This window comes from Ursus americanus, chromosome 35, assembly GCF_024610735.1.
Source record: "Ursus americanus isolate L20-20 chromosome 35, mUrsAme1.1.p, whole genome shotgun sequence".
NCBI lineage: Eukaryota > Metazoa > Chordata > Mammalia > Carnivora > Ursidae > Ursus > Ursus americanus.
Genome location: NC_142161.1, coordinates 26589535 through 26614289, shown reverse-complemented (window position 1 = coordinate 26614289; position 24755 = coordinate 26589535). Strand labels below are relative to the sequence as shown.

The following is a 24755-nucleotide window of genomic DNA, read 5'->3' as shown; positions in this document are numbered from 1 at the left end:
GGATGAAAAATAAATAAAAGTTATTACTGAACAGCATTTTAATATCTAGATAATTTGAATAGTCAGTTGTTCCCCAGAATCAGAAAATAATTTTTTGTAAGAAGAATCACATGTAAAAATACCATTTCCATTTAAAACACTAACCAAAACACGTCCGCCAAAGATATAGCCCTTATTTCCAAGAACTGCACATGTGTGCGCGGCTCGCGGCTGTGGTGGAACTCCACCCTGCAAGCAGAGATGAGAAAACACAGTGCCAAGGCTTGAAACAACTCTAAGGTCAGTATGAGAAACACCTGACCACCAAATCACCATTACCCCTGTAATTCAATAAGAACCTTAATGCAAAAGTTCACTCTAAATAATAATGATTACAGACAAACACTGCTCTTCAAGAATGAAATTTAGGGGCGCCTAGGTGGCCCAGTCGGTTGGGCGTCTGACTCCTGGTTTCCCTTCAGGTCCTGATCTCAGGGTCATGAGATCCAACCCTGCCTCCCGTGGGCGCTCAGCGGTGAGTCTGCTTGAGATTCTCTATTTCCATCTCCCTCTGCCCCTCCCCTTGCTCCTGTGCACGCTCGCTTTCTCTCAATAAATAAATCTTAAAAAAAAAAAAGAAGAATGAAATGTACTCACCCTGATCTTTACTTTTTAAAGTGTTTTTCTTAAATGCCTGACACTATTTAGCAAAATGAAATTTCATGTAAATTTCAGCTTGAAATATAAAGATTTAAAAATCAAATTAAAAAGATTCTCTCCCTCTTTCTGCCTCCTTCCCTCTCCCCCCCCCACCAGTCCCCCGCAGAGTTCATATGATGAGTGAGCAGTTCCCAGTGATGATCTCAGAGACTAAAACATTACATCTGACCCCCAAACTCCTGGTGTCTCAAATTCCACAAGGAGAGCTTCCCTCTTGCCTTAAGCCCAACAGTGCTTTATCACTTACTAAAACTCTTGCCATTAACTAATAACACTTTTCTATACTTTTACTTTGACTAAATGTAGCAGATCTTTTCTCCAGAGTTTTGGATTGGTGGGTAAAGAGAGAATATAATGAGTAGATGAATGAATGAGACTTAAAGGAAAAAATTTCTGCGTAATTTCCATGTGTTCATCATGGTAGGTGCCTTAGTGTATGCATTTCATTCCAAGTTCTGAAAGAACTTTGTCCACATTTTCAGGGCTTTGGCTCCGAGTGTGTGCACACAACATTTAAGCTCTACGGCCAATACCGGCACTTCCTACACGTTTCAGGCTTACTTGCATGACTGTCCTGAAGCTAACACGGTAAGAGATAATTCAGATATTACCAATTTAACACTTAAATAAGTGACAGAGAATCTTTTGATATGTGGTTCCCAGCCTTTCCAGCAAAACACAACCTTTATTATTACCTCATTCCTGATCTGAAATTTTGGAATGTATGTATACATTTATTATGAAACAAATATCAAATTTCTATCAAACACATTTATTAGCCTCCTAAAGCTTCTGAATAAACTGAGTTCATGTAATTCCAAACAAAAACAAAGAAACGGCATCTGTGTGTCTAACTGCCTAAATAAAGCACAATGTTAAGTTGCTAGAAATACTGAAAAAAACCCAAAGATCCCTATTACTAATATATTGCTTTTAAAGGGTAAAAATCCCATGTAGGAAAAACACTTTCAACCTTTCCATTTTATAGATGACACACTAAATGGCTTATCTAAAGTACACAGCTCTTTTAGGACGTAATTAGAATGCAAATCCAATTTCTTTTAACTTTGACACCATTAACTGGTACATTCTACCATGCTGCCTTGTCTTTTGATGCTGATATTTGGGAATAATGAAGTACTTTAAGAATGTCTCTAAAAAATGAAGAGACATCCAGCTATAGCCATGCCAGAAGAACTTTCAGACAAAATATAAATCATAGAAGAACTTATTTGAAGAAATCACCTTAGAAATTACAGTGAAAGTCTTGGTAAATATGAACTAAAATAGGGTCAAGTGTATGTAAGAATGTTGGAGAGGGCTACAGACTGAGGTAAGAAGAAAGAAAGGGCCCAAGAAAGACTTGAAGTCCACAGAACTAATTATAAGCTACCTCAGCTCTCATCCTCAGGAGCACATTCTCCTTTTTTTTTTTTTTTTTTTTTAAGTAGGCTCTAGCCCAATGTGGAGCTTGAACTCACAACCCCGAGAACAAGAGTCGCACGTTCCACTGACTGGGCCAGCCCGGTGCCCTGACAGGAGCACATGCTACGAATATGCCTTCAAGAGCTGCAGACCCCTGCTTCTTCTCTAAAGAAATAGAGGCTACAGATCCCCAAAAGAGATCTAGGATGAGTTTCAGTAGATCCAGCCTCAACACTGTATCTCGGCGCCTGCTTGCTGACACAAAATTATCTGAACAGAGATAAAATGCTTTTATTTCATTAACAAAAGACATAAATCTTAAAATTCAAGTGGATGCATGTCATTTGTGCATACTAGTGGACAGTTTTGGTTTCGCCTGTTTAGCACTCCATTCTGCACAGTTCTGGTGACTTATCACTCACAATCCTCTGCTCCCCGAGGGTAGGACTGAGATGTGAGGCCTGTCATCCCCTTGGCAACAGGAACTAACGTAAAGAGTGGGAACCTGCCCAATATGGCCAGAGTCCTTTTCTGGGACTAATTTGTAGACCTTGAAAGAATGCAGTACCGATAGAAAGGACTGCTTGGCCAGGCAGGACCATATTCCCTCCTAAATGAGCCAGCTGGTCTGCAGCAGACAGAATGAAGCTAGCATACAAAGAGCAGCAGAGAGAAGCTGACAAAGATGAAAATGTGGTGATGCTGTTGAGTAACTTGCTCTAGCTCCTGAGGCCCTAGTCCCCGCAGCTCTTCCACTGTGTGAGCCACGCCAAAATATACCTTCCCTCTACGTAAAAATTCATTATGGCTTAAGCTAATTTGAATTTGGGTTTGCTCACTAGCACATGAAAGAGAATAATAATGTATTTTTGTCATGGTTTAATTGCATGTAGATTTCAAGAGTTTATGAAATATGGGCTTTTCAAAATTGTGGACTTGATTATAAAAGGATGTTTTTAAAAAATGATTTTATTTATTTTTGAGAGAGAGAGAGCGAGCTCGAGTGGGGGGAGGGGCAGAGGGAGAAGCAGACTCCCTGCTGAGTAGGGACTCTACCCCAGGACCCCGAGATCATGACCTGAGCCAAAGGCAGACGCTTAACCAACTGAGCCACCCAGATGCCCTAAAAGGACATTTTAAAAGCGCCATCATTAAATCAGGACATCACACTTGTGGGTAAAGAATGATGATGGTACCCACTTTGGAAGATTTTTCTAGAAAACTTTAGCTAAGCTGGAGAAAAACAGGTGATTAAAAAAAAAAGAGTATTAGTGATGGTACTCAAGGGGTTATATGATTATAAACTCAATTGCTAAAATCCAAATAACTTAGCAAAAAATATTCTTTTAAAGTATCAATGAATATATAAATACAAAGGTAACTTTTTACAATACTTACTTTAATTTCTGGTTGAAACCAATTCTGTGTCTTTGTATCAAATACATGAACATCATTATGCCAGCCCCAGAATATCTGTTCTTCCTAAAATGGGAATTTTTAAAATACTTCAAAGCTTTTATAATCTTTAGGCTATTGTAATAAATTTCATTGCATATTTGCTGGTGAAATAATAGACACCATTATAAAAATAGAGGCAAATGTTACCATAGTCATAAAGCTAATGCAAACGCCAGTGGCTCACAAAGTGTGGCCTCCAGACCAGTAGCAGCCACCACCTGGAAACTTTTCTTCTCATAGCATTGCTTGCAGTGAGTCACATCTTTACTTGTTGATAATCTTCCAATTCCCACAAAGAATTGTCTCTTTTAGAATTGCAGAGGACAAAATGACATTTATATTTTGCATTCTGTGTTCCTAGAGTACATGCTCAGAATTCCTAATCTTTGCAATTAGGAACCTTGGGGGACCATGGTTCCTTTTCCCAGAAAGCTCCAATCACTTGTACTTAATCATGCAATTTGTTCTTATGGGTCAAACTTGTGCTTACTCTCTTCTTTGTTTTCTAAGAGATAAAATTGTCAGCAGGGCAGCCATTTAGCAATTATACTGTATTAAGCATCTCTGGATTGTTGAAATCCTCTATTACTGCTTTAGCTTAGCTCTGTGTCAGTTTTATGTTCTATGCCAGAAATACATCATTCATTTTTATCAGAACTTGCCAAACAAGTTAAACACACTAAATGATTTACTTATTTTAAAATATAAATGAAATCTACTTGTACACCAGAAACCTCAGAGCATGATTCTTAGCCTAACTGTACTAGGAGAGAAAAAAATGAGTAAAAATATATAGATATAAATAATGGGAATTTATATTTCTGAAAATTATCAGTAATACTGTAAGTAACAAAACTTTAAAAGGCGGAAGATTTATATGATTTGAAGAGAAACCAGAGTATTAGTAACAAAACTTTAAAGATATTTTATCTTAAAAACTCAAAAACCATGTAAGAACACAGAGATCTTTTTAAATACCTATATACAAAAAGATATACATGGAATGTACACATAGATTTACATTACAATGTATAATAATAATATATGCTAGTAAAAGGTAAACCTGAAGAGCTATTATGTTTGTTGGTGCTGGGATCAATGGTTTTTAAAGTTATCTTTTAAAAGGTTTCATTTTTATATCATGTCTTATTTCATTAGTAACAGTTTATTCTCTATGCAGTAAGAATAAGTAGGAAAGGTAGTATCACTATCAACTTACTCACTGTCATACAGAGGTCAGCCTGAGATATGAACAGTTCTTGTGGATACACCTAAAAGGAGGTGTATTTCAGCAACAGCCATTCTGGTTATCTATGAACAAAGTTTTTCCAAGTTGTGCTAAAATCGCTACTTGTCTAACAGAAACAGGTGTAAGTGATTAATAAAGTAAGAAACTACTCTCCCAGTAGCCATGAAGGCTAAAACCACTAGGTGAGAGAAGGTGAGAGAAACTCCTCCAACTGAATCTAAATCCAAAAACGAGAAAACACATTTTTTTTCATAGTGTCAATTATGGCAAGTTAAACTGAGAAAGATTGGACTCATTATTTCTAAAGACTTTAAAGTGATACTAAATTAGAGGAAAACGTAAACAGGGATTACCCAAGATGCATCATGAACATCAAAACAGTCTTGGAGTTCATTGTGTCTCCTACACCCATAGCCACCAAAATATATTAATCTGAAAAACAAATACAAAAGAACACACTTTAGAATTCTATTTCCAGTCTGTTCATTGAAAGTTGAAAGAGATCATCTCTCTCACCCTGATAACCTAAACTAGCCAAATAAACTAAAAAAACCTAGTTTAAAAAAAAAAATCAAAAGAGAGATGGGAACAAAGAAATCTATATGAACTAATTCCAGAAAGTAATGAACTCTCGATAGGAGGGAAGAGACCCAGGCATGGCGGCTTTCATTCCTGGTATGACTGCAAGAGGAGGAAGAATCCAGGACAGATGGGGTTTGTAAAAAAAAGTCACCCAAAACTTTAACAGCCGCTTGTAGGCTGGCATGGCAAATTAGAATCTTAAGAAAATCAGCCACAGTGGGAATTTGAATCCACTCAACAAGTCCTTCATGTAGTCTTCAGAAGGCTCACCGTCAGTCACCAACAGGTGGAAGCAGAAGAGACCTAAGTAAACATCTCTGAGGCAATATGAGCTTTAAACCACTAAAGTTTGAGACCAGGACAGGAGATCTGAAGGAAATAGCTCAGGGGCATACCAAGCCGTTGTAGCACACAGGATGGCTGCCCTCAAAAGTCCAAGGGAGGAGGTACAGGGCTGAAAAAGATCTCCCAAGGTACAGAAAGCAAAAGGTGGGAATGGAGAGCAAAGAGAACTCCCAAAGACCTCCCAATGAGGCTATAAAACAGGGAGAGATCTTCCACAGTTCTGAGGATGGGGACATGTGAAGTATAGCTGAACATCTTTAGACAATCTGCAGTGCTCTAACAGGGGATCCTAGCAAAGGAAAGTTATGATCTTGCCTCAAAACATTTGAAGCCAATTGTCCAACAGTCGCAACAATCCCAAACACAAATCAACTACAAATGAGACTGACTGAACTACCACTCTAGCAGCCTGAGAAAAACAGAAGGACATGTCCTTTTCTGGAAATAAATATCATTCTTTTTCTAATCTTTACTATTCTTTCATACAGAACATCTGGAATGTGGTGAAAAAATTACAAGATACATGAAAGGGCAAAAAAAAAAAAAAGTGACCTATGATCAAAAGAGGGGTCAATAAAAGCTAACCCCAAAGTGGCCTAGATAGTGGAATTATCAGACATGGCATCTACAATAACTATGATAAAGATGCTAACAGACCCAGTTTGTAAAAGGGGGACAACATAGAGGGAAAACAGAGCAATTTCAGCAGAGATATGGAACCATGAGAAAGAACTGCTAAATAGAAATGCTAAAAATGGGAAAAACGATGTCAGAAATAAAGAATTGATTAAATAGACTTCACAGGAGCCTGGACATAGCAATGGGAAAGACCAGTGAACTTGAAAATAGGTCAAAGGCTAATAAAAAGTACCCAAATTAAAACAAAGAAAAGAAAAGAGATGGGGGGCAAAACCCAGGGAGCCCAAGCTCTGTGGAGCAACATGAAACGGTCTACTGTCATATAACAGGAATCCCAGAAGGAGAAGAGACAAAATAACGTGTAGAAGAAATACTCGATAATTACGAAGAGCTTCCTAAAATTGATGAAAGATGTAAGCCCACCAAAGCAAAAAGCTCAGCACACACACTCCAAGCAGGATAAATACAAAGGAAACTACAAGTAGGAATATTTTAATCAAATCAATGAGGAGCAAAAACAAAACAACAAAACAAAACAAAAAACCAGATAAAGAAAAGCCAGAGGATAAAGACATATACAAGGGAACAAAAACAGGAATGAGAGTGAATTTCTCACCAGAAAAATGGAGGCCAAAAGCAATGTAAAACAATTTTCAAAGTACTGAAAGAAAAACAAAAACAACTTCAACCAATGTGTGGAGAAAAAATCACGAGGGAAATTAAAAATTACCTAGAAATGAATAAAAATGAAAATACAATAAAACAAGCAAAAAGAAAATGTAATAAAACAAAAATTATGGTATGTAGTGAAGGTGGTGCTCAGAGGAAATTTTATAGCTGTAAATGCCTATAATTAAAAAAAAAATCTCAAATCAATAACATAACAGTACACATTAAGGAACTAGAAAGAGAAGAGCAATCTAAACCCAAATATGACAGGAGGAAGGAAATAATGAAAAAAAAGGGAAATAAGCAAAACAGTGAATAGAAAAATAGAGAAAAACAACAAACCAAAAGTTGGTTCTTTGAAAAGATCAATGAAATTCCCAAGTCTTTGGCTAGGTTGACAAAAAAGAAGAGAAGACTCAAAGCACTAACACTGGAAATGACAGAGGGGACGTTACTATCAACATTACAGAAATTAAAAGGATTATAAGAGAATACTACAAAAACTATGCCAACAGGTTGGATGAGTTAGATGAAAGAGAACAATTTCTGTAAAGACACTATCAAAAATGGCTTATGAAGAAACAGAAAAACTGAATAAACCTATATAATTCAGTCAGTAATCAAAAAATCTCCCAACAAAGACAAGCCCGGAACCAGATGGCTTCAGTGGTGAATTATACCGAACATTCACAGAATATTAATACCAACCTTCTCAAAGTCTTCCCCGCCCCCCCCCCCCCGCAAAAAAATGAAAACAACACTTCCTAACTCATTCTATGAGACCAGCCAACCCAAAACATTAGAACAAAAAACCCCTGCCTGTGTCTGATAAGAGATTAATATCCAGAATAAGAACTCCTATAACTCAACAACAAAAGACAACCCAATTTTTAAAAATGGGAAAGGACTTGAATAGACATTCTCCAAAGAAGATATACAAATGGCCAATAAGCATATGAAAAAATAGTCAACATCATTAGTCCCTGGGGAAATACAAATCAAAACCACAGTGAACACCACTTCACACCTACTAGGATAGCTACTATTTTTGAAGAAGAAGGAGGAGGAGGAGGACCACCAGTGGGGGGCTGCGGGGGGGGGGAGGGGAAAGAAAGAGAGAGAGAGAAAGAAACAGAAAAGAGCAAAAAGGATGTGGAGAAATTAGAACCCGTGTACATTGCCAATGGAAATATCAAATGGCACAGTCACTGTGGAAAAGAGTTGGGTGCTTCCTCAAAAAATTAAACATAGAATTACCGTGTGACCCAGAAATTCTACTCTTAGGTATACACCCGAAAGAATTGAAAACAGGTACTCAAACAATACTTGTAAGCCAATGTTCACAGCAGCATTATTCACCACAAACAGTGGAAACAAAGCCAGTGTGCACCAGCAGAGGAACAGATAAACACACGCATACAATGCACATAATGGGATGTAATTCAGCCTTAAAAAGGAAGAAGTTCTGATACATACTACAACTTAGTGAATTTTGAAAATGTTTTTTAAGTGAAATAAGGCAGACACCAAAGAACAAATATGAATGATACCACTTTTATGAATATCTATAATAGGCAAATTCATGGAGATAGAAAGTAGATTAGAAGTTACCAGAGGCTGGGGAGAAGGGGAAATGGAGAAGTATTGCTTAATGGGAATAGAAGTCTCTGGACTGATGATAAATTTGGGAACTAAATAATGGTGATGGCTGCACAAAGCTGTGAATGTAATTAATGCCACTGCATTAGATACTTAAATATGATTACAATGGCAAATTTTATGTTCTATGTATTTTATCATGACTTAAAAAAAGTGTAGTGAAAAGTAAGTCTCTCTCCAACTCTCAATCACTCAATTTCCCTGTCTAGGGCAATCACTGTTTCCAGTCTCTCGTATATGCGAATAAGAAAAACTTCAAAGGACCAAAAATACTTTGTAGAGTTGGGATCAATTAAGTCAAGGACACAAAAACACTCATCATAAGGAAAAGACTGGTAAATTGGACTATGCTGAAATCAGATGACACTATGAGAGAACGCAGACATACGCACCCAAAGCAACGTTCACCGTCATGCACTAGAACACAGAGGAATGTCCATAGCTGTGTTATTGCAAAGGGTCAAAAAGGGGAGATACCCCAAATGTCTACCAACAGTAGAATGAATAAATGTTTTGTAGTATTTCATTTAATAGAGTAATATACAAGAAAGAAAACAAACCCTAGGTACACACCACATCATGAATGACTTAAAAATGTGATTTCAGTAAAAGGATAAAGTCTGTGGGATTCCATATCCAATATAAAAAATAAAACAATAACTACTTTAGGGTGCTAAAGTCAGGATAGCGGTTTCCTTTAGCAAGGAGGCTGAGCATGTGATTATGAGTGAACGTAACGAAGGACTCTAGAGTGTTGATGATGTTCTGTTTCTTTACTTGCTTACATGTGTTCCTTTCGTGACAATTACTTAAGGCACACACTTGGGGTTTACAGTAGTCCTCTCAGAATGTTCTGTAGAGCTTCAATACCTGCACTAGTGAAGTATTTGTACATTAAGAGAGCAATGTAATAGAATAGAAAGTTCGGATTCAAATACCAATGAGAATGAGGTGAATACATGATAAAGGAAATAACCGAGTTACAGACAGGTAGCCATTCAAAAAAAGATAAACCTGGATCCATATCTCATGACCATTCACAGAGTAAGTTCCACATGAATCTATGATTTAAGTCTAAAAAATAAGGTGATGGGGTGGAAGGATGGGGTAACTGGGTGATGATGGACATCAGGGAGGTTATGTGTTGTAATGCGCATTATATAATGTAACAAGTATTATATAAGACTGAAGAATCACAGCCCTGTACCCGTGAAACAAATAACACATTAATTGAATTTAAATTTTAAAAAATGCAAAAAATAAAATGAAAAAGTACTAGAGGAAAATATACAGGTAAATTAATGTGTAACCTTTTAATCAAGACTCAAGATCAGGAAGCCACCAAAAAAATTATTGATAAAAAAGAAATTACTGATAAATTTATCTAAATAAGTTTTAAAACCTGTTTAATGCATGCAGAAAACTTATTAAGCAAACTCAAAAGACAAATGACAAACTGGAAAAAATATTTTCATATCATTTCATAGTCAAACACTAATTAGTGTTTTTTGTAACACTTTAGTGTTACAAAAACACATTAGTGTTTTTTGTAAACTTGAAATCAAGTTTACAAAAGCAAAACTTTTTTTTTTTTTGTAAACTTGAAATCAAGTTTACAAAAGCAAAACTCAAATGGAAAATAATTAGCAAAGGACACAAACAGTACAGAGAAAAAGAAATAAAAATTGCCCTTAAACATATGAAAATATGTTCACACCGACAAAACAATTTTTTTTCAGTGGAAATGAAAATAAGACTGAGACGTTTCTCATCTATCATTCTGGCAAACAACCATCAATCTGAGTTTGCCAGCAAACTCTTGGCAAGACTATGGAGACATAAGCTTTCCATTGTTGAGAATGCAGAATGGCCCCACTTCTGTGGAGGAAAAATTGGCAGAATCTACTGCTATAGGTTTAATTGTGTTCTCCTTCCATATACTGAAGTCCTAATCTCCGTATCCCAGAATGTGACCTTATTTGGAGACAGGTTCTTTACAAAAGCAATCAAGTTAAAATGAGGTCATCGCGGGAGGCCCTAAACCAGTATGACTGGTGTCCTTATATAAAGGACAAATCTGGAGACAGACAAGCATACACAAAGAGATGCTATGTGAACAGGAAGGCGGAGATCAGAGTGATGCCTCTACATGCTCAAAAACATCAAAGATTGCCAGCAAATCCACATAAGTTAGGGGAGAGGCATGGAATAGATTCTTCCTCAAAACCTAGAGAAGGAGCCAACCGTATTGACACTTTGATCTCAGACCTCCAGTTTCTAGAAACACGAGAAAGCACATTTCTGTTGTTTAAGCCACTCAGTTTACGGTACTTTGTTACAATAGCCTTAGCAAACTAAGCATCTGTCAAAATTATAAATGCAATCTCATTTTATCCAATGGATAGATCTGCAATCATATATATGTGTGTGTATATATGCACACATACACACACACAAAGATAGTCATTAAAGCATAGTTTGTAATAGCAAAGGAATTGAAATAAGTATTAGTTCATTTACAGGGAAAAGGTTAAATAAACTATGGTATATCCTCAGAGGGGACACTATGCAGCTATGAAAAGAAAGGAAGAAAAGAAAAAAGAAAAGAAAAGAAAGAGAAGGAAGGAAGGGAGGAGGGAGGAAGGGAGGGAGGGAGGGAGGAAAGGAGGGAGGGAGGGAGGGAGAGAGGAAGGAAGGAAGGAAATAAATCAGCTTTCTCACTCAGGGTACAGAAAGATGAAAGATCTCCATGGTATACTGTTAACTAACAGAAGCAGCAGGGTGCAGAAGAGCGAACAGACTACACCGCTGTTTGTGTGAGGAAGAGAGAGAGCAAAGGAGTCCACGCATACGCTCCTATGCATTTGCTTCTATTTGCGTCACGTAACACCGATGGCAGTGGTTTCCAAACTTGTCTGTATCTTGGACACACCTGAGGAGTTTCAAAACATCATAACCCCAGAGATGATCATTTAATTAGTGCATGGTATCACCTGGGCTTTGGAATTTTTAAAAGATTCCCCAGGTGATTCCAATGGCAGACAAGTTTGGGAACCACTACTCTAAGAAGAGAAAAGATATCAGTAGAAATAGTTATTTCTGCATGGTGGGAGGGAACAGAGTGGATGGGGCTAGGAGTAGGAGCCAGACCTTTCACTATCAACTTTTCAATACGGTTTCAATTTTTGAAACATATGAATGTGTTAACTATTCAGAAAGTTGAATCAAATAATAAATTTATTAAAAAAAAAATAGTTGCTTCCACTGTTTATTTTTATGACATGGCTCTTATCCAGGATGCAGAACTGCCATTACACACAGAGTCAAAACCAGTTTGTAATTATACCTTGAAAAAAAATCCAGACTTTCAAGTTTTCTCTACTTTGGCCACAAGCTATAACCCTTACCTAAGCGTAGTTAATGAGATGATTTTGCTGCATTACCTGTCTTTATATACCCAGCAAGAGAGTTTATCACGTGGTGTGGGTGGCTGTCCTTCAAAACTGGTGATTTTTTCCCAAATGTACGTTCCATCTCTTGTTCGCAAATTAACAAAATAAAGCTTTTAAAAGAGGAGAACACCATTAGCAGACAGGGCATTTAAAAATTAAGTCTGTGTCTGAAAGATATGTGATCCAAGAATCATTAATACTACTTTTTTCTCTTTAAAAGGTAAATTTTTTCATTGTAAAGTTAATAAAAATGAGACTGTGTTTTAGAAGCAAAAGACATCCTGAAATGGATCTTCTCCCATCATGCTCTGCCCTATAGACATCAACTAAGCATGGAGCCAGCTCCGAAGCAGAAAGACGTGGAAGAACAGAGGGGACAACGGCTGCACTTTCACTCTAGTTTTAAAACCTTGTAAGCTCCAGATTTTCTGCTTTTATCTTTTTTAAATATTTGTAAACTTGTGAGATTAAGTGATACACTAAATATTACATTTTGCTGCATTCCTAAATTGAAAGAAAGTATTACTCGATTGCTGTATCCTTTGTCATCATATCCTCCAAAAACGTACAGCTTTCCATTAATGCAAGCACCACAACTTCCTGACATGGAGGTAGGGAGTTCTCCTTCCATGAGGTGCATGGTCCTGCAGCAAGAATAACATGGAATTCCATGACTTTCCAGAAAGGCAAATTAAAATTCCCTTTGAACTCCATGAGTACTCTTTCAGTGAAAATTGTCACTGACAATTATAATTGAAATGCAATGGTAGCCAATACTGTAAAAACTCTAAGATCCATGGTAAAGATTTTTCAACCTATTGGAAAAAAAAAAATTGCAGAATCTTCACCTATCACTAGAATTGGGAGTTAATTGGTAGAACAAAGCAATCTTCTGGGACAGCCTTAGCCTTGAGAGGAATGGCAAATGACAAAGAGCAAAGAGAGGTAGGGAGTAGGGGAAAGAAAAAGCCAGAGAGAATAAAGCATTCAAAGAAAAGGAAAGGGAGACAATAAATGTTGCAGTATGTTCTAAGTTTGGTCTTAAATTCCCTGAAGTCTATGAAAATATTTAAGACAGATACTAAGATTGGACATTCTGCAATTTAAAATTACTTACCACAACCCACTATCAATATCATAGGTCCAAATTTCATCATTAGGCAAATATACTTCATTGTCTTCAATAGACTAAAAACAGAATACACAAAATTATGTTTATCAAGTACACAATAACAATTAAATAGTTCCTCAGAATGGGAAAACTGCGATTAAGATGCTGCAAAATATAAAATCATAAACAGGTTCCAAGATGGGTTTTTCAATTTAAATTAAGATAGATCAAAAAAGAAGGGGAAAAAAAGACATCTTCTAAGAGAAAGTAGGCAGACAAGAAAGGTTTAGAATACAAAATAGCAAGTATATGAGTCTCAAGAAAGACTCAAAAAAGGGATTCTGAGTAAGGGAAAACAGCAAAATAATAACATTCTGAGCAGAATACTGAAGACTACAAAGCCAGGAAGAAAAGGAATATCAAAAAAGGGCAATATGTTTTGGGTGAAAGGAAGGAATCAAGGAAGGAAATTTTTATAAGGTGTATTAAGAGCACTGTGTCAGATATCTTGATTTACTGAGCACAGTTTTTGAGTGCCTACTATGGGCAAGGCATAGTGTTAGGCGTTCATTACATATAGACTGGAAGGATCAAGATAAATTTAGCTAGTCAAAATGACAACTCAGAATCTGAATAATCTCTAAAGAAGCTGATAACATAAACAGAATAGTACATTCTGACACTTATGATGAAAAGAGAAATAAGAATAGAGAAACAATTTTATTTATATCAAGTCTAAAAACTTAGGGATTAAAACAAATCCTTACATAAATCCATAATTTATTAGAGTCTATAAAATAATTCAAAAATAGCTAGCTTTAAAAGATAACAGTTTAAGAATTTCTAAGACTATATGATGCATATATTATTTACATGCTAAATACAGCTGGTTAATTTTCTCATTGGTTTGTTACATTTTAAAAAATAGTATCTTGACTACCACGTGTCTGACCCCTACCACCATCTCTCTCTCTTCCTCTCTCTTTCTCTCTCTCGCACACATACACTCACATACACACAAAGCAGAAAATCATTGTATTAATTCTGAGGAAACTTCCACTCATGTCTGGTTGTGGAAGCCATATTAGATGGATAAGTAAAGAAGTAATTGTAAGAAGGAGTGTGGTAACTGTATGATTCTAAGGTTTAATGGTGTCAGGCTCCAGTAGCCTTGCGAACACACCTTTACAACAGATCTGTTATGAAAACAGATTCTGTCACTATTCTCCTTAACTCCCTTCAGTGCTCCCCACTGCTCCCGGGATAGTCTAAACTTCGTATGATTCTGTACTACACGGCATCTGCTCTACTTCTGAAGCTCATCTTGCCTTTCATCCACTGTGCTCTAGTCTTCTTTCAGTTCCTAAACTTCTGCAAATTCCTCACTGCAACAGGGCCTTCGTCTGTGCTCTTCTCTCTCCTTGGCATGCTCTCCCAGAACTTGCCTGGTTAACTACTCATTCTTTGGAAATCAGTTTAAATGTTGCTTCTCTATGTCCCAGAATAAGGGTAAAGGATTAAGGTGCCTATTAAATGCTCTCCCACAGTACTACACTTCCCCTTCCAAGTCCTTCATCTGTACCACATCCAGCCACTACCATTAACCCATAAGCTTCATGAGTGCATGGGTCCTGTTTATCTTCTTATAATTCTGTTCCCAGAGCCCAGCACAGTGCCCCACACATAAAAGGCAAATGTAATATTTGTTGATTAAGTGAATGGATACATGAAAAATACTTGCTAAATTGATGGGCAGGCTCATCTCAGCCTAATTTAAAAAAAAAAATCTCTTTCACTAATCTTTAAATGGGGTGGTGCAAAAACACAAATGAATCAAAGAATTGAAAAATGTGGACTTACTTCCTTCTTGCTTTCTGAGAAATTTCATTCCTAAATTATTCTTTTCTACATCATCAGGTCTTCCTTCTCTACTAGATCATTACTAGAGATATCCAAACGTGCCTTAATATCACTCACCTTTAAAACAAACAAACCCTCTCTTAACTCCTTTTCCTATTTCTCAGCTCCCTTCACAACAAAACTTCCATACTAACTATAGTGAATGTCTCCGCTGTTTCACCTGTCATTTTCTCATCAATCCAGATTAACCTGGCTTCTGAGCCATCATTACACTAAAATTGTTCTGTCAAAATGACCCTAAAAAAGAAAACTAGTTAACTGATTTATCTGGAAATATGGCCCAGAGAGAGGGAATATATAAAAAAGAAGTTAAGAGACATGGAAAAAGATTAGAACTTAGTCTAATCAGAATTTCATTAGCATATAATAGAATGAGAAAGAGGCACTATTTGAGGAGACAAAGGGTGAGAATTTTGCAAAACTGTTGAACATTGTCAATCCTTGAGATCTAGGAAGTCCTAATAAGTTCCAAACATAAATAAATAGAAAGCCATACCAAGACACATCACAGTAAAACAAGAGAACATCAAAGAAAAATATATATTCTTAAAAACTGCCAGATAAAAAACAAATCATCTTCAAACAAATGGCAACTAATAACTGAATTCCCATTAGCAACAACCAAGACTAAGTATTAGCCAATGTGTTTAATGAAAGTAACTGTCAACCTATAATTCTATACCCAGTAAAAAAAAAAAAAAAAAAAAAAAAAGATTTTAGGGGTGTCTGGGTGGCTCAGTCAGTTAAGCATCTGCCATCAGCTCAGGTCATGATTCCAGGGTCCCACTTCTCCCTCTCCCTCTGCTGCTCCCCCTGCTTATGCTCTCGTTCTGTGAAATAAATAATTAATATCTTAAAATACACACACACACACACACACACACACACACACACACACACACACATATTTAAAGATAAACAGAATAGGACTACCTAGGGAAAGAGGTGCTTGGAGCTTAAACTTTCTAAAGTACTTGAATTCTCTGGGAAGAAGGAAAACTATTAACTTTGAGCTTTATGAAGTAGTCATGTTGAAATAGAGTAGCTACTATATGGTTAGAAATAAATCATATAATTTCTACACAAAGACAAGAAAAATGGAAAGAGAACAAAAAACTCCTTAAACAATCCTTGAAATGAGAAAGTTAAGAAGGAGGAGGAAGAGAAAGAGAGAGAGGCAAATATAAAACACAATGGGGGTGCCTGGGTAGCTCACTTGGTTAAGTGACTGACTCTTGATTTCAGCTAAGGTCAGGATCTCAGGGTGGTAAGATGGAGCCCCACGTCAGGCTCCACACTGGGCATGGAGTCTGCTTAAGATTCTCGCTCCCTCTGCCCCTCCCCACCCCAGCTTGTGCTCTCCCCCTCTCTTTCTCTCTAAAAACAAACAAACAAAACACACAAAAAACAACACAAAAAACCCACAACTGATGAAAATAGTACATCAGAATCACATTAAGTATGAATAGGCTAAACTCTTCAGATAAAATATACAGAGTGTCAGACTAGACAGAAACAAGAGCCAGCTATTTTCAGGTTATCTAAAATATAAAGATATACAAAGTTTCCATCAGAACATAGAAAAAGGTACACCATGCAAATATTAGCCAAAAGAACACTGGCATAGATGTATCGAGAAAATAGATTTTAAGGCAAGTAATATTACTTCAGATAAAGAAGATCATTACAAAATAATAAAATATTCAATTACCTAAAAAGATAGAATAATTCTAAAGTCATATATACATTAAAAGGTACCTAAAATACATTAAAGTAGAAACTGACAGGACCACAGGAAGAAACTAACAAATCTACAGTCAGAGTAGAAGTTTTAATACCTGTTACAGTAATTGATAGAACAGGAAATAAAATAATCAAAAAGGATATAGGAGGTTTGAAAAACACAATCGGCAAGATTGATAAAATAGACATGTATAAAACACTTCACCTGATCATTAGAATATATATTCTTTATAAGAACTAAGGTAAAGGGGTGTCTGGGTGGCTCAGTCACTTAAGGATCTGCCTTCGGTTCAGGTCATAATCCCAGGGTCCTGGGATGGAGCCCCACATCAGTCTCCCTGCTTGGCGGAGAACCTGCTTCTCCCTCTGCCTCTGCGTGCTCTCCCCTCTATGCTCACGCACACTCTCTAATAAATAAATAAAATCTTTAAAAGAAAAAAAAAGAACTAAGGTATATTTTTGAAAACTGATCACATGCTCGTCCTTAAAGCAAGCCTCAACATATTCCAAAGGACTGGCAACAGACTTAAACCACACATTTATAACACAATTATGTGTATATGAGTATATGTATATGAGTTATGAGTATAACACAATTAAGTTAGAATTAATAACAGACACCTAACTATAAAAATAACATAGAAATTTAAAATATATCAAACAACATATGGGTCAAGTAAGAAATAATAGTGGAAAGTATAAAATACTGGGATTGTAAAATAACAAACTATGCTTATCAAAATGAGGAAGAAGTTAAAGAGGTATTTAGGAGAAAATGTATAGCCTTACACACTTAAAAAAATTAAAAGTCTCAAGAAGAATGAGTTAAGCATCCAACTCCAGAAGTTCAAGAAATAACAACATAATAAACCCATAGAAAGTAGGAGGAAATAAAAAGCAGACATAAATGAAATAAAAAAACACAACAGAGAAGATCAAGTAAACCAAAAGCTGATGTTTCAGAAAGCTGATAAGCCTCTGGGAAAATTATTCAAAAAGGAAAGAAAGGAAGTTGCCATTAAATGATTTTAGGAAGGGAAAAAAAAAGACATACCTATAACTACTACAGAGATTAAACAGAGGGTATTGTGAACAACTTAGATTTATCCCAAGAAATTTTAAAACTTAAATGAAATGGATAGACTCCTGGAGTTGGTGGGTGAGGGAACATTACCAAACTTGACTCAAGAAAAAAATGGAAAATCTGAACAATCCATAGCCTTAAATAGATTGAATCAGAGATTTAAAACCTCCCCTACAAAGTAAGTACCAGATGGCTTTACAGATGAGGTCTTCCAAACATTCAAAAGGATAATTAATTCAATCTTACAAAAACCATCCCAGAAAATAAAAGGAACAATACCCAATCCACTTATAAACACAGATGTAAAAAACCCTCTCAATAATTAGCAAATAGGATCCAGTAATGTATTAAAAAAATAATATACTAACTTACATTTAATCTAGAAAATGCAATATTGATTTAGCATAATACTATTACTATAAATTATCCTGTTAAGAGACTAAAAATTAAGAAAAAATTTAAGAAAAAATATGATTATCTCAGTATGATGCAGAAAAATCACTTTCCAAAATTCAACAGCCATTCATCAGAAATAAGATGCAAGAAAACTTCCTCAATTTGAAAAAGGTTATCTACAAACAAATAAACAAAATACTAACATCAAACTTAATGGTTAATAGTTGAAAACTCTTTCTGAGATTAGGAACAAGAGAAAAAACAGCTTCTACTCAACATTGTACTTTGGGTCCACCAGTGCAGTAAAGAAAATTAAAGAAATAAGATTTGAAAAAAAAAAAAAAAGAAATAAGATTTGAATGGAAAAAAAAACCTGTCATTACTTGTAGATTACATGACTATCTACATAGAAAATAAAAAGAAAATTAACAGATAAAGTATGAGAATTAATGTAAATTTAAAAAGCTTGCCGGAATCAAAAGTATTCAAAGTCAATTTGTATTTTGAAACACCAGCAACAATCAGGAAATTCAGTTTTTAAAAAATTAACAATAGAAATAAAAAATACAAAGAAGAAATAAATACAACAAAAGATGTACAAGATCCCTATGAAAACACTGTAAATCTTAATCAAAAGACATTTAAAAAATCCTGAATAGAGAGATAGACTATATAATTGGAGGAGAAGACTCAATTTCATAACATGTCTGTCACCCTCAAACGATCTAATGATTGAATACAGTAACATAAAATCCCAATGGGGTACTTTATCTGACAATCTCACTAAAGTTTGTACAGATGAGGAAGCACTGTGGAAAACGATTACACAGTTCCTCTAAGAGTTAAACGTAGAATAACCATACGACCCAGCATTTCAACTCTCGGGTAGTCAAAAGAATTGAAAATAGGGGCTTAGATATTTGTACACCAATTTCATAGCAGCACTATTCACAGTACACAAAAGATGGCAACAACCCAAGTATCCCGTCAACAGATGAATGGATAAGCAAAATGCCTATAGACGTACAATGTATCTTATTCAGCCATACAAAGGAATGTGGTTCTGACATATACTATAACACAGATGAACCTTGAAAACATTGTGGTAAGTAAAATAAACCAAACTCAGAAAGACAAATACTGTATTATTCCAATTATTTGGAATATCTAGAAAAAGGCAAATTCATAAAGACGAAAAGATTAGAAGTTACCAGGGACTGAGGAAAGGAGTATGCGTGATTGCAAAATGGATATAGAGTTTTCGTTTGGAGAAATGAACAGTTTTGGAACTAGACAGTGGTAACATTGTACGACATTGTGAACGTAACTAATGCCACTGACTTGTATACTAAACTATGGTTAAAATGGCAAATTATAAGTTTTACGTATTTCACTACAAAATAAAAATAGTAAAGAAAATTACAAAAGCACAAAAGGCTCTAAAAAACCAAAATACCCAAAGAAGATTTTATTTATTTATTTGACAGAGAGAGAGATAGGCAGCGAGAGAGGGAACACAAGCAGGGGGAGTGGGAGAGGAAGAAGCAGGCTCATAGAGGAAGAGCCTGATGTGGGGCTCGATCCCGCAACGCCGGGATCACGCCCTGAGCCGAAGGCAGACGCTTTAAACACTGTGCCACCCAGGTGCCCCTAAACTTCTAATTTAACATTTAAACGTTTAAACTTCTAATAAAGCTACTGTAATTTACATAATGTGGTTCCGTCAGAAGAATAGAGAGACCGACTGAACATAATAAAGAACCTAGAAACAGATCACACATACATGAAAACTTGATGTGTGATAGACTGTGTTTGCATGTTAGCAGGGAAAGGGGGGGGCTATTTAATATATGACACAAGGACAACTGTTTATCCATACAGAAAAAATAATGAAACTGGATCCCTATCTTAAACCAATTAAGCAAAAATTCAGATTAAAAAAACGTTGAAACAGGGAAGATAAAACTGAAAATTGTTTAGAAAACAATATAGAAAATTTTATGACCTCCATATTGTGGAAGATTCAAGATGTAGAGAGCACAAAGCATTAAAGACTGAAATTACATTAAAATGAAGAACTTCTGTTGAACAAAAGACAATCATCAAGAAACCACAAAGACAAGCTACAAACTGAGAAGACATATTCAATTCATACAACTATATACTTAAAGAATTCCTATAAATCAGTTACTTTGAAAAAACAAGTAACCCAATAGACAAATGAGCAAATGACATGAACTGGCACTTTTACAGAAGAGGAAACAAAAATAGTTTATAATAGTTCATAGGAAAAAAACACTTAACTTTATTAGTAATCATGGAAGAGCAAACAAAAACACAATGAAATATGTCACACTCACTGGATTGGCAAAATATTTCAGGCCAGATGGGACCAAATGTTGTCAAGGCTGTGGAGCAAGGAGGAGGCGGACAGGAGTGTAAATTGATACAAATATTTTGGGAACAGTGACATTTCCAAGTAAAATTGGAGACCTGAATACCAAATGACCGTTCCTTGGTATGTGCCCAGAGAGTGCACATGCTCTCGTGCTCGTACAACAGGAGACGGGTTGTACGAATGCTCAGTGGAGCACTGCTTAACTACCAAAAAAAAAAATAGAAACATTCAAATAGTCAACAATAGCGGAATAAATTGCGGTAAATTCACACAACAGAATATTATACAGGACATAAATGAGATGAGTGAATCCAGGGATGACTTTCAAAATATTTAATAACCAGGCAGCACAGAAACTGACTAATCAGAATGGACATCAAGTCAAAACAGGTACAGCCATGCAGCAAGGGCCCCTCCAGCTGAATACAAGCAATGTGTGACTCTAAAACACATACATTTACTAAAAGAATTAAGTCACAAAAGAAAATGTATGCTAGGATTCCAAAACCAAATAATATATTGTTTACACATAGACACACATGTGGCAAAAACTATAAAGAAAAGAGTGATTAACTAGAAATCAAGATGCTGGTACCCTGTGGGGTGGGAGGAGCATTGTAATCAGTGAAAGACAGAAAGCTTCTAAGGTACTGGTTCTAGTCGATTTCTCAATCTGGAAGTTAAATCTGTTTAACTTAAATGATACTTATTTTACATATCTTTTTCGTACATACGTTTTAACTTTTAAATTAAGGAAATATAATTTTCAGAAGTGAATATGAAGTCACTCAAAATCGTCAAGGAAGCTGGAGAACCAGCCTCTGAGCTCCATGAGGGAGAACAAGGAACAGGACTGGTGAGCTAACCACTGCTGTCACTGGGCAGCGACATGCTGGTTTGTAGCGCTGCCTTTTATGTCAGGGACCTCGATCTTCCTACAGATTGTATTGCTGGGTAAGAATCCTCTTCAGGTCCTCACTTTTACATCTTTACTCCAAGTGCAAATCTAGCCTAGATTCGTCTAACCGAGTCCAAGCCACTTGCCCACAACCTAGCTGCAAGGGAGGCTGGGAAAATGAGTACGCAGCACTCAGCCTCTTTTTATAGATTGCCTCCTATAATCTCTACCCAATTCTAGATACTGGGGATACAACAGGGAACAAAACCTCTATTTTTATAGAATTTGCATTCTGTGGAGGTGGGTAGGAGGTAGTTAGACAACTACAACAAATACCCCTACAAGACTCACTTAATGGTCGATATTACAATAGAGAAAGGAAGTTCAAATTTTGGGCATCTGAAAAGAATAAAGGTCTTCCACATAACATGGATGGCCTATGTGACCGTCTATGAATATATAAAGCAGAACAATTAGGTTAAAGAGAATACACACTTAAGGCTTTTGATACACATCACCGAACTTCTCCTTAAAAAAGATTATACAACTTTGTGCTCCCATTACAGGACTAATTCATTTCCCCATGCTCTTCTCAAAAATTCTTTTTAATATTTGCAAATTAAGGAAGAAAAATCTTGGTTGGTTTTCTTTGATTCATATTATATTTCTTCTTGTGTAAGTTGCTTGTACATATCCTGTGGTCATTTTTCAATGGAGATACTAACTTTCATTTGTACAGATATTAATCTTTATTTTTGTCTATCATATATGTTGCAAATATTTTCCCCAGTTTGTCATTTGCTTTCTCACTTTATGGTGTTTAAAAGCATATTTTTAAACTTTTTTTGAAGTTTTATCCACCAACCTTTTCCTTCATAGTTTTACCCAATTTATTTTTCTTTTCTCCAACTTAAGATTTTAAAAGAGTCACATATTTTCTTCTGATATGCTATAGCCTAATTTCCTACATTTAACTCTTCAATTCTCAGGCTTCACTATCATTTCCTCTAGCTAGTCCAGGCCATTTATCAAATGAGTAATTGTTTTTCCAGAATTAAAATGTTACCTTTTAAATATAAAGTAGTTTGGTATGCTTGGCTGTTTATGTAATTTCTTTTCCATTCCATCATGTTATCTCATCTTGCATCAGGAGCACTGATTTAACTATTATAGTATTGTGATATGTTTTAATATCTGGCACTGTAAGCCTCCCATCTTGATTCTTTTCAAACACATTCTAAATTGATCCTTTTTCCCTTTAAGTCCATATCTCAAACAGAAATATGTAGTTAAGCATATTTATGCAGATATTTTGTATAAGGAAAAGTTCAGGGCAAAAAGTATTAACATCAATTGTGTTATGGAAATAAAACTGTTCATATTACTAAGCCCTAAGGGGAAAGCATACCACCTACAAATATGCTAAACCCCTGTGCTTTTCCTCCAAAATTTGGGAAAACTACTCAGAACTTTTCAGTGTTCGTCACAGCAGTACTGAAGTTTGCATGAAGTTCAGTAATACTGAAAGGATATGGAAGAAGTAGGAGCAAAAGGATATTCTGGCACCAATTAAAATGTGCCGCTTACTTTTTTCAGCACTTCCACTCTTACCTCTAGAGAGAGGCAGAGTTGTTTTCAGATGCAATGTCCTAAAGACTATGTCTGACAACATGAGTAATCTCGACAGTTATCTGTAGGCAGTTCAAGCTTTAGGGTATATGTGAATTTTAACACACATTGTTTTTTGTTAATAAGGAAGAAAACTGTAATTAGAACATACAATCTGGAATTATTTGATCATTATTCTTAACTACTGACTACTGGATTACCTCCAGATTCCAAGGCCTTTTAGCTATCTTCTGTTCAGAAGGATCTGAATAAAACGGAAGGATTCTACTTTTTCTCATGATATCCTGTGTCTTCTTTTTTGCCTCCCATTTTCTTTCCTTCCACTCATGCCTTAGACATGTTTTAGCTGCTGATAAGCCCTGGAATTTAAAAAGTACAGGCACACCTTGTTTTATCGCACTCACTTCACTGCGCCTCACAGATACTGCGTTTTTTACAAACTGAAGGGTCAAGACTTCAGTGGAGGAAGGAACTGCTGATGTGGTAGAAATAAAAAGAGAATTAGAATTAGAAGCGGAGCCTAAAGAGGTGACTGTGTTGCTGCAATCTCAGGATAAAACTTGATCGGATGAGGAGTTGTTTCTTATGCATGAACAAAGAAAGTGGTTTCTTGAGATGGACTCCACTCCTGGTGAAGAGACTGTGAAGATGGTGGAAATGACAACAAAAGATTTAGAATATGATACTTTCTACTCTTAGTAAGGCAGCAGCACAGTTTGAGTATTGACTCCAGTTTTGAAAGAAGTTCTACTGTTGGTAAAATGCTATCAAACAGCATCATATGCTACAAAGAAATCATTAGTGAAAGCAAGAGTCAATCGATGATGCAAACTTCATCACTGTCTTACTTGAAGAAGTTGCCACAGCCACTCAACCTTCAGCAACCACCACCCTGATCAGTCAGCAACCAGCAACATCAAGGCAAGACCCTCCACCAGCAAAAAGATTATGACCTGCTGAAAGCTCAGATGATGGTTAGCATTTTTTTTAGCAATAAAGAATTTTTAAATTAGGGTATGTACATTTTTTAGACATCATGCCATTGCACATTTAATAGACTACAGTATAATGTAAATGGAACTTTTATATGCACTGGGAAACCAAAAAATTCACGTGACCTCCTTTATCGTAGTGGTCTGGAGCCAAACCTGCAATTTCCAAGGTATGCCTGTAGCAGAGCTAGCTAAAGCTGTGCAGCACTTTTCAGAGCAGTTCTTACAGCACTCTCCTCATTGGATCAACACAGAGTCTATTCACTGACTGCCGCCTCGACCCCTGCAATCTTACCAATTACATGATTTTCGAGATTAAAATGAGATAAAAATATTCAGACATTTCATTTGTAGGCCCAAAAGAAATGCACACTGTCATCAGATCCAAGATAGAGCAGATTACTATT

General features: G+C 36.1%; 1 protein-coding gene across 6 annotated transcripts in view; it reads right to left on the bottom strand.

Annotated features, from left to right (window-relative positions):
* The window catches only part of KLHDC1 (kelch domain containing 1), a 90154-nt gene that overhangs the window by 21185 nt on the left and 44214 nt on the right, over positions 1 to 24755 (bottom strand). For 4 of the 6 annotated variants that reach the window (XM_087859106.1, XM_087859107.1, XM_087859105.1 and 1 more), the window contains 6 exons: positions 13295 to 13365; positions 12704 to 12821; positions 12169 to 12287; positions 5185 to 5263; positions 3523 to 3606; positions 145 to 228 (listed from right to left, as the gene is read on the bottom strand). In XM_087859106.1, coding sequence (XP_087715232.1) covers positions 145 to 228; positions 3523 to 3606; positions 5185 to 5263; positions 12169 to 12287; positions 12704 to 12821; positions 13295 to 13365 — 555 coding nt within the window. Of the gene's footprint in view, positions 1 to 144; positions 229 to 3522; positions 3607 to 5184; positions 5264 to 12168; positions 12288 to 12703; positions 12822 to 13294; positions 13366 to 23556; positions 23716 to 24755 lie in introns of all 6 variants that reach the window. The other 2 variants (XR_015723116.1, XM_045799127.2) reach the window with 1 other exon arrangement.